The 10,864-nt window shown below is 41.0% G+C and overlaps 1 protein-coding gene across 1 annotated transcript; it reads right to left on the bottom strand.

The window, feature by feature from the left end:
• Window positions 1-1,978: 1,978 nt before the first annotated feature.
• LOC115105171 (charged multivesicular body protein 5-like) lies at window positions 1,979-5,093 on the bottom strand. The gene is made up of 8 exons (XM_029626860.2): window positions 4,928-5,093; window positions 4,268-4,372; window positions 4,019-4,065; window positions 3,772-3,865; window positions 3,594-3,665; window positions 3,278-3,386; window positions 2,830-2,945; window positions 1,979-2,578 (listed from the first exon to the last, which is right to left on the bottom strand). The coding sequence occupies exons 1-8, from the start codon at window positions 4,994-4,996 to the stop codon at window positions 2,528-2,530; spliced, it is 663 nt and encodes a 220-aa protein (XP_029482720.1). The 5' UTR covers window positions 4,997-5,093; the 3' UTR covers window positions 1,979-2,527.
• Window positions 5,094-10,864: the final 5,771 nt, after the last annotated feature.

A 10,864-nucleotide genomic window follows, 5' to 3' on the forward strand; every position in this document is an offset into this window, starting at 1 on the left:
CCTTATTCTAAAATGTATTCGTTTTTTTCCTTTATCAATCTACACTCAATATCCCATAATGACAAAGCAGTACATTGTTGAAGCACCTTTGGCAGCCTCAAGTCTTCTTGGGTATGATGCTACAAGCTTGGCAGACCTATATTTGGGGAGTTTCTCCTATTCTTCACTGCAGATCCTCTCAAGCTCTGTCAGGTTGGATGGGGAGAGTTGCTGCACAGCTATTTTCAGGTCTCTCCAGAGATGTTCAATCGGGTTAAAGTCTGGGCTCTGGCTGGGCCACTCAAGGACATTGAGACTTGTCCTGAAGCCACTCCTGTGTTGTCTTGGCTGTGTGCTTAGGGTCATTATCCTGTTGGAAGGTGAACCTTCACCCTAGTCTGAGGTTCTGGAGCAGGTTTTCATCAAGGATCTCTCTGTACTTTGCTTCGTTCATCTTTGCCTCGATCCTGACTAGTCTCCCAGTCCATGCCTCTGAAAAACATCCCCACTGCACGATGCTGCCACAACCATGCTTCACCATAGGGTTTCATCAGATCAAAGAATCTTGTTTCTGATGGTCTGAGAGTCTTTAGGTACCTTTTGGCTAACTCCAAGTGGGCTGTCACGTGCCTTTTACTGAGGAGTGGCTTCCATCTGGCCACTCTACCATAAAGGCCTGATTGGTGGTGCTACAGGGATGTTTGTCCTTCTGGAAGGTTCTTCCATCTCCACAGAGGAACTCTGGAGCTCTGTCAGAGTGACCATTGGGTTCTTGGTCACCTCCCTGACCAAGGCTCTTCTCCCCCAATTGCTCAGTTTGGCCGGGCGGCCAGCTCTAGGAAGAGTCTTGGTGGTTCCAAACTTCTTCCATTTAAGAACGATTGATGCCACGGTGGTTTTGGGGACCTTCCAATGCTGCAGAAATGTTTTGGTTCCATTCCCTAGATCTGTGCCTCGACACAATCCTGTCTCGGAGCTCTAGGACAATTCCTTCGACCTCATGGCTTGGTTATTGCTGCAGATGGACTCCAATTGAGTTGTAGAAACATCTCAAGGATGATCAATGGAAAGAGGATGCACCTGAGCTCAATTTCAAGTCTCATAGCAAAGGGTCTGAATAAGGTATGTTTTTTTATATTTGCAAAACAATCTGAACGTGTTTTTACTTTGTCATTATGGGGTACTGTGTGTAGATTGATGAGAAAAAATTATTTCATCCATTTTAGAATAAGGCTGTAACGTAACAAAATGTGGAAAAGTCAAGGGGCCTGAATACTTTCCGAATGCACTGTAGGTGATACAATTGTTCTACTATAGCTATTTTATTCAGGCGCATGCGCTCTGTTACTTTGTTGTGTACTTGCAGGATAGCCACAAGAGGTTTACTGTGAACACAAGACAGCTGCTGGGAAAAGAGGCCATGAGGCTCCTGGGATATGAAGTTGTTCAGGTCGGCAATGCATGCCGCAACCCTCAATACCCCATTTCACTGATGATTTGATCTTTTTGAGTGTTCTGTCTGCTGTAAATTCTGATTTCAGCCCCTTTGCTCGTGTTCTGCCTGTCTCTAGGCATCTACTCTTTCAAAAAAAGAGCATTTATTTGGATCTACTCTTTGCTCTCAGTGCTCCATCTGTAACTAATAGAAGTCTGTTTTTGTAGATTGCTTACTATGAATTTGAGAAGCTTCGGAACAAGACCGAGGTTGTTGAACATCTTCACAAGAACATCTTCCCCCTCAGCTACAGGCTCAAATAAGGCCTTTGTTGCTGTCATACAACTATAACACTGCGCTATACAGTTTGGGCACTGTTTTTGTCATCTCAAAGTGCCACATTGTCCAACATTTCTACCTGAAGAGAAAGCATAAAGAAATCATGTATTTATATCTTTTGAGTAATTGTAATTCTACACACTACTAGTGTTCTATTGTAGAGTGAAATTACTTATTTAGTCTTCTCTACTTTAATCCACCATGATGGACCACCACAATTTGAAATATATAATACATGTATATTTATTGGTAGTTGGCAATACAGTGCTGCAGTAGAAAGTTAGAACATCTAAATACCAAGAATCACCTTGGAGGGGGAAAAAAGTACATTTGTTCATACAAAGAACAATAATTTTGAACATAGCCAAGCATCACTATCGATTTTTGATTTATATTTTTGACATTATCAGTTATTCAATTAAGGTAACCTAATTAAGGCAAGTTGTTTCTCTCTGTCCACCACCATGTAATGCATGTCAGTCGGATATACACTGAGTATACAAAGCAGCCTCTTTCCATGACAGACTGACCAGGTGAATCCAGGTGAAAGCTATGACCCCTTATTGATCTGTGTAGAGATGAAGGGGAGGAGACAGGTTGAATAATTATTTATTTTGGGGGGGGATTGGGTATGTGGAGGGGGCACGCAATTCAATATTAGGAAGGTGTTCCTAATATTTGGTATATTCAGTGTATGTTGTAAAAAGGCTATACATAAAAAATAAAAAAAAGAGTTGGGATTGTTGCCATTGGTTTCTGCCTGCTGTCCATCCATTATGTAGCAGGGATCTGTGGCAGGCCAAATTCATCCACCAGAACTCCATCCTGTAAAACAGACAATAAATGACAATTTTGTAGGAAACTCCAGTTATATCTAAATGGGTGCAGAATGTGTCTTCATCCAATGTAATGTCCTAAAAACTAAAATGAACCCTTCGAACAATGCATCCGTCTTCTGTATTGACGAAACAGTGTCAGTTGTGATTGATTTTTAACATAATGCCCCAGTGAATTATTCAAGACTAAACTGGGTAAACATGAATACAGTGGTCAGAGAGAGAGAGAGAGAGATTTACCCGGTTTGGTGCCCTGTCACTGGGTATTCCCTCTGGGATGGAGGGGGCAGTGCTGGCCTCATCCAGGTAGGAGCTGTCATCATCAAGCAGGAGCTCATCTCCCAGGGCATCCAGCTCTGGGATCACACGCACACAGCCATTGATGCGCAGTTATTACATGCAGTCTATTGACATAAGGACTGCATTGACTGCTGTTGTATCACTGTGCTGAAGTAAACAGCACTTTACCTTGGCCAGGTCACAGTTGTAAATGAGAACTTGTTCTCAACTAGCTTACCTGGTTAAATAAAAGGTGAAATAAAAATAAAAAACAAAACTCTGTAGTGCGGCGGGAAATGATGAAATATTGACCTACAGCAATGTTCTAATATAGACCTATCCTGTACTGGAGCAACACCAACCGCGTACTGTCTCCCTTGTGGCTGTGTCATACTCTTACAGCACTGACCTGCTTCCAGGTCATCATCATCGATCTCTGGCGTCCCGTAGCTTCTGCTCATCGCCTCCTGCACCTCGTTGGCGTCCTCCATCATGTCCTCCAGCTGGTCTTGGAGATCCTGCATCAGGAAAACATGGAACTCTTAACCCAAACATCTCTCAATCACAATAGGCCATTCACGTTACCCGGATGAATTATGACCCAGATCAGATGGCTGAAATATGTTGAGTCTTTCAAGACGAGGGTCTGTAGTAAAACTACTGCACTTCTACGTTAGACCACCAAATGGTGTTGTAGTGTATCAGGACTCGAAAAAGACAAATACCTCAATCTGATCGATCTTCACGTTCTTGTATGCCGCCTTCATCTCTTTGGCTCCAATTTTCATGGCATCAACCTATAATGCAAAATCTGAGATTTTTAACCCAGAGAACAGCCTGGCATGACAACTACAGTAAATTGTGACTAAGTGCTATAGTCAGTACATTACTGTGGCCCCTTACTGTTGTTTTTGTGTCTTTGAGAGTTTGGATTGTGTAGTTAGCCTGTTCCATGTTGAAGGACTGCTGTGTGAGGTTGTCTCTCTGGCCCTCGTACCTGAAAAACAAGATTGAAATACAGATGTTTTTATGCGCTCATATCATGACAGTTTACTGCACCTTGATGTGGTTCATTAGGTTAATGTGATATGTGTCCTGATTGATTTGTGGTTATTGGTGCGTTGACAGACTCCCTTCATAAGTTACTCACATTCTTTTCTGCTTCAGTACCCTCATCGCCTTCTGCTTGACCATGTTCTGATGAAAACATTAACAGGAAACAATTCACGTGACATCAGACCTAGCTAGATACTGCTGAGAACAAGTGGGGCCATACTTGTGTATTGTTATGTTCAAGAACAGCATTAGCCTCCACGTGTAATAGAATGACTGAGGTAAACATATCTGTCTACTATCACAGCTCATCATCTGCTTCACTCAGGGTAGGGTTAAATCTTACTTTTGAAGGGCCATCTCTCATCTTCTTCATCTGATCCTTGTACTTGACCAGTTCAACATCTAGTCTGGCAATCTTCTTGTCAATAGATTCCGCTCGCGAGTCAACCTTATTAAGAGAGAAAGAACGGGCACAAGTTAACCATGTAGACTGTTTTCATATTTTAATGATCATGTAAGAGTCAAACATCTTTGTATGTTGGTAACAGAAAAAGTTATTTGAATACATATTGGTAATTATAATGATTTTTTTTTTTTTTTTAATCAATGTTATATTTTCCTTCAATCAATTTTATAGTCAATAGCACTAGCTTAACACCGGATTTGGTCAAACATAAAACTGGTTGGAGCAACACTCTTTTACCGTAAATTGGAAACCAGCATCACCCTACTGAACTCCCTATTGACGATTGGTCATCTAGCTAATTAGCTAGCTAAGTCACTTGGACACTGTTAAAACGCGAATCAAACTAACTTTCACGATAACATTAAGTAGCTAAAGAGTATTTTATGAGCTATAGGTCTTCAATGGGCTGTCACAACTTTCTCCCATTGTTGCTAGAACAATCAGCTGTCATTCAGTTAGTTAGCTAGCTAGCCAGCAAGCCAACTTATTTTGTTTGTCATTGACACTACTCTGCAAGTTATTTCCATATATACTTACATTCCCTATGCAGTCTGTGAGATTTGGTGGTGGTCCCTTCGGTTTTCCTCGGCCGAAAATACGGTTCATTTTGAAATAAATATCCAATAACTCAAAACAACAAAGAATCTACCTGAACGTCAGGGAAAATAAAGCAAACCCGGAAGCAACATAGAGCTGACGTCACATACTTCTTCTTCGATTCGGTTTCACAGCGGTTGGCATCCAAAAAATGTTGCATTTCTGCCACCTACAAAACTGGTGTATAACGCCCTTATACTGCAGCATACGACAATTTATGCACTACTCTAACACTGGAAACCTGCCTCTCTCGAACCGGACATTTCTGATTCCCAGCCCCATGGGCACCCCTACAATAAACTGGATACATGAGATTTTTAACAACGCTTTTTTTTCTGATAAAAACGAGTTTATTGCACGCCCACTTTTCGCCTGGGAACACGTTATTGTGACCCACAGCTTGATCGATGGCTGGCGCAAAGCCATCAAACATTTTATGGTCATGGTTAAACATATTTTTTTCAGAAAAAGGTGTAAACCTGAACAAAATGCATGTCCCTGTTCTCCCGAATACATTTTTTAATTAAGACCGAGTTTTTTTAACGATTTGTTGTTTCTAAATGGCTGCTGGATAATTTGATATGCACCGAAATCTGTTTGTTCGTAGGCATCAAATTGAGCGAATGCTGCGCAGGTTCACTGAGTTGCAAACCAAATGGACAGGTCCAGTTCCTTGATCTGTAGATCTGACGCAGTTGCTACCTCAGATTATGAACCTAACAAGTGTCACGAATGAGTTATGTAAGTACCCACAGAAGGCCACAGGGCGGAGCAAGAGCGCTTATAAAGCCATACAGTTTTTTTACCTTGAAACCCCTAACTCTAGGTATAACCTATTTTAGCCCTAACCCTGACTTGTAACCCAATGCACCTATATGTAACAACAGTATTGCTTCCGTCCCTCTCCTCGCCCCAACCTGGGCTTGAACCAGGGATCCTCTGCACACAGACAACAGTCACCCTCGAAGCATCGTTACCCATCTCGCCACTTGCAGAGCAAGGGGAACAACTACTTCAAGGTCTCAGAGCGAGTGACTTCACAGATTAAAACGCTATTAGCGCGCACCACCGCTAACTAGCTAGCCATTTCACATCGGTTACATATAGCTGTAATGGTCACCATTTTTCTAACCCTAAACCTAACCCTAAACCTTGATTGACATAAAATAGCATGCAACAAAAGACTATATGTCCCATGATTTTCTAAAATGGTCATTCATTACTTTACAGTTATACATATATTGTATTGGTTTTGGGAGAGAGAAAAAAATGAAGGAAAAAGGAAACCGCCCACCTCTCTTTATAGTATCACTGATCTTTAATAAGCTTACATATCGGCCTCACTGCCTTCCTCAGAGCTTTTGTGAATTTCTTAAAATTAGCACCCTTATGAAGACCTAGTCCCACCCACATTCGTTCTACGCATCGAAAGGGGTAGGTGGTCTTTTGAATTTAGAGAGAAAAAAAAGCAGGTATTGAACCCTGGCCAAATAATCACTAGTCAGATGCGCAAACCTCAACTCTAATATACATGCATTATGTAAGCAGCTTAATATCTCATAGAACCGTAATAGAAAACACAAAAGACAGCCCTCGAAAACATTACATCATGCAACCCTCGCAGATAACAAATTTACCTCAACATGCCCTTTGCTTGCCCGAGAAGGCAGAGGTGGTCGCTGCAACTGACAGCACGAGCTTTTGGCGGGGCTTGTTGAGCTGGCTTCTTGTGCGAGAAGGCAGAGTGGCTAGATCATGTTGGTTGATGAATTTGACAATGAACGTAATGGGATAATACGTTTCTCGACCAGTTGACTGAATTAATGTTCAGGATTATTGATAATAGTTATTGAAATATTAATCAAGTATAAGTATTCTATTGTCCAGCCTACCTACAATTAACACATACCACTGCTTTCCCCAATGCTACACATTCCTTTGTCTAAAGCCAGTGGGGCCTGTGGGGCAGACTTTGGAGCCCCACCTAGTATTTATTTATTTAGCCTGTTTTGCATGTTATTTTGGTAGAATGTGTCACATATCAGTTAGCAAACAATGTAAAATAAATCATTAAGGTTAATAAAGCCGCATACAACTTGGTCTCTTTTGCTTCCTTGAGTAAGGCAGCTCCAAAATGCAGGTGTTACATCCTAGCTCAGTGCTTTCTGTGGAGGTGGGGCAGCCAGCGGAAAATAGGTAGTGTAGGGGTTGGTAATGTTCTCTAGTTGCGCCTTGATTGGCTTAGTGTTCTGTCACTCATGGAGACACTACGTCACCACAAAATCTACGGGGAGAGCTTGCCCCTTGGGTGCTGCCATAGAGTTAAATTAGAAGTGCCCATCCAAGATGGCTCAAGGTCATTGGCCATAGATAAAATGACGTCAAATCACATTATATCTACAATAGCTTTGATTGGACTGACCATGTCAACATCGTACTTTCAAAATCTTAGCTAGAAAGCTACTGGCAAATCCTTTTCAATCCTTGTCACATGAAGATAAATAATTCAGATAAATTATAGATAAAACATATCGGTGGTCATTGGCCATTGGATATAAACATTACATTAAGTTTTAAGTCGCAAATTCAACAATGAGTGCTTTGAAAGGAATCAGTGGCTAACTGCAAGCATTGCAAAGAAATCACTAGCCTGCTATTCAGTGGATTGAGCGTGTGGTCCAAGTTTGGATTTAATGGTCTCTTTTCCAAACTTGAAAGGATAAACATTCAACAGTGGCCATGCTGTCAATCCAGCATGACTTCTGCTGCGCTCAAAAAAACTGGGAAATCTCTGACTTCAGAGAGTTCAAGACAACTGGGAACTCGACTGGGAAAATACGTTTTGAATGGTCATCCAACTCAGAATTGCAAGTCAGGAACTCAGGCCTCTTTCTAGAGCTCTGACCTGAAGATCACTGACGTCATCATGATTCGACCTTGTTTTTTTTTCAGATTCTGCCATTAAGCTCCCGAAGTTGCCAGAAATGGGCTACACCAGGGGTCGGCAACCTTTTCCATTTGCAGTGCCAATTTGTCTTCCCTTTTCTACTGATCTGCGTGCCAGTTATGATTTTCATATGCACATTTTCGTGGAGCAGTTTATTTATTTTATAATAAAGTCTTCGTATCTCAAAATCATTTATGTAATTAATACAAATTTTATCTAAATCGAAATATCTAAGTACGTAACTTTGTTGCCATCTTTGTGAAAATAGCCTACATAAATCCAACAAATAAAAACATTGCAGCCTGCAGGTAGAAAATGTCCTGATTAAAAATAAATCACATTGGCTACACATGGCCTGTCTGCTAGGAACTTGAAACATTGTATCAACTTGGTCCAGCCTGAAGCATGTGCTAACAAACTTGCAACATTTTATAAAATTGAGCTCCGGGCCTCACAGGTGGCGCAGTGGTTAAGGGCACTGTACTGCAGCGCCAGCTGCGCCACCAGAGACTCTGGGTTTGCGCCCAGGCTCTGTCGTAACCGGCCGCAACCGGGAGGTCCGTGGGGCGACGCACAATTGGCCTAGCGTCGTCCGGGTTAGGGAGGGTTTGGCCGGTAGGGAAATCCTTGTCTCATCACGCACCAGCGACTCCTGTGGCGGGCCAGGCGCAGTGCGTGCTAACTAAGGTTGCCAGGTGCACGGTGTTTCCTCTGACACATTGGTGCGGTTGGCCTCCGGGTTGGATGGCACTGTGTTAAGAAGCAGTGCGGCTTGGTTGGGTTGTGTATCGTAGGACGCATGACTTTCAACCGTCGTCTCTTCCGAGCCTGTATGGGAGTTGTAGCGATGAGACAAGATAGTAGCTACTAAAAACAATTGGATACCATGAAATTGGGGAGAAAAAGGGGTAAAATTCACACAAAAAACAACAACAAAATTGAGCTCCGGACAGACACAAATGTAGGCTATTTGCGCATGGGATAAAAAGTAATACATTTTCTTCCCCTTTCATGCACAGTGGTTATCAAAAGGGAGAGAGCTGGAAATATATATTTTTTAAATGCTACACTGAGGAACTATTGTCATTCTCAATGGATGTAAAAACAGATTTAGTTTACTTTTTGTTTGAGGTGAAGAAAAAAATACCTTGAGAAGTTCCACAGCCCATTAGTGGTGGTGAGTTAAGTCGATCATAAATACTATCAGATCCACAAATGGGCACATTTATAAGCCTACACATAGTACCAATCAAACGTTTGGACACACCTACTCATTTCAGGGGTTTTCTTTATTTGTACCATTTTCTACATTATAGAATAGTATTGAAGACATCAAAACTATGAAATAACACATATGGAATCATGTAGTAACCAAAAAAAGTGTTAAACAAATCAAAATACATTTTATATTTGAGTTCTGCACACTCTTAATACAGGGTTCTACCGCGCTAATCATAAAAAGGCCTAGATTCATAAAAGGTCCAATGGAAACAAGTCGAAGAACCCTTTATGGTTCTAGTTAGAACGCTTTTTTGTCTGAATGTAGTCCCTCTCTAACTGGGAGCCCAGACAGCCCTAAGTGCTTTTAGTAATGTGGGTGTATTTACATACAGTGCTTTCAGAAAGTATTCACACCCCATAACCTTTTCCACATTTTGTTGTGTTACAGTCTGAATTTAAAATGTATTAAATTGAGATTGTGTCACTGGCCTACACAAAATACCCCATAATGTCAAAGTGGAATAATGTGTGACATTTTTACAAATTAATAAAAAATGAAAAGCTGAAATGTCTTGAGTCAATAAGTATAACACCTTTATTATGGCAAGGCTAAGTCAGGAATAAAAATGTGTTAACAAGTCACATGATAATTTGCATGGACTTACTCTGTGTGCAATAATAGTGTTTAACATGATTTTTTAAATGACTGTCCCAACACATACAATTATCTGTAAGGTAAACCCAGATTCAACCACAAAGACCATGTTTTTTCCCCCAATGCCTTGCAAGAAGGACACCTATTGGTAGATGGGTAAAAAAAAGTAGGTGAAGTTCTTAACTGTACTTTGGATGATGTATCAATACACCCAGTCACTACAAAAATAGAGGTGTCCTTCCTAACTCAGTTGCTGGAGAGGAGGGAAACCGCTCAGAGATTTCACCATGAGGCCAATGGTGACTTTGAAACAGTTTCAGAGTTTAATGGCTGTGATAGGAGAAAACTGAGGATGGATCAACAACATTGTAGTTACGCCACAATACTAACCTAAATGACAGAGTGAAAAGAAGGAATCCTGTAAGGAATACAAAATATTCCAAAATATGCATCCTGTTTGCAATAAGGAACTAAAGTAAAACTGCAAAACGTTTGGCAAAGAAATGAACTTTATGTCCTGAATACAAAGTGTTATGTTTAGGGCAAATCCAACACAACACGTCACTGAGTACCGCTCTTCATAATTTCAAGCATGGTGGTGGCTGCATCATTTTAATTAAACGTCTTTTTAATCCCAGCCCCCATTCCTGCAGGAGGCTTTTTGCCTTTTGGTAGGCCGTCATTGTAAATAAAAAATGTGTTCTTAACTGACTTGCCTAGTTAAATAAAGGTTCAATTAAAAAATCATGTTTTGGGTATGCTTGTCATCGGCAAGGACTAGAACGTTTTTTTTATTATAAAAAGAAACAAAGCACAGGCAAAATCCTAAAGGGAAACCTGGTATAGTCTGCTTTCCAACAGACACTGGGAGACAAATTCACCTTTGCTTACCAAGACGACGTTGAATGTTTTGACTTAAATCGGCTTAAAAATGTATGGCAAGACTTAAATGGCTTTCTAGCAATGATCAACAACCAACTTGACAGTGCTTGAAGAATTATAAAAAATAATAATGTGCAAATATTGTACAATCCAGTTGTGGAAAGCTCTTAGA

Source organism: Oncorhynchus nerka, linkage group LG22, assembly GCF_034236695.1.
Source record: "Oncorhynchus nerka isolate Pitt River linkage group LG22, Oner_Uvic_2.0, whole genome shotgun sequence".
NCBI lineage: Eukaryota > Metazoa > Chordata > Actinopteri > Salmoniformes > Salmonidae > Oncorhynchus > Oncorhynchus nerka.

What these genes read in the sequence shown, in the direction of transcription:
- LOC115105171 (XM_029626860.2), bottom strand. Translation starts at nt 4,996, where the DNA reads ATGAACCGTATTTTCGGCCGAGGAAAACCGAAGGGACCACCACCAAAT. An exon ending in TCAAAGACACAAAAACAACA is followed by an intron (nt 3,666 to 3,771) that starts GTAAGGGGCCAC and finishes TTTGCATTATAG; the next exon opens with GTTGATGCCATGAAAATTGG. An exon ending in GTGACAGGGCACCAAACCGG is followed by an intron (nt 2,579 to 2,829) that starts GTAAATCTCTCT and finishes TCTGTTTTACAG; the next exon opens with GATGGAGTTCTGGTGGATGA.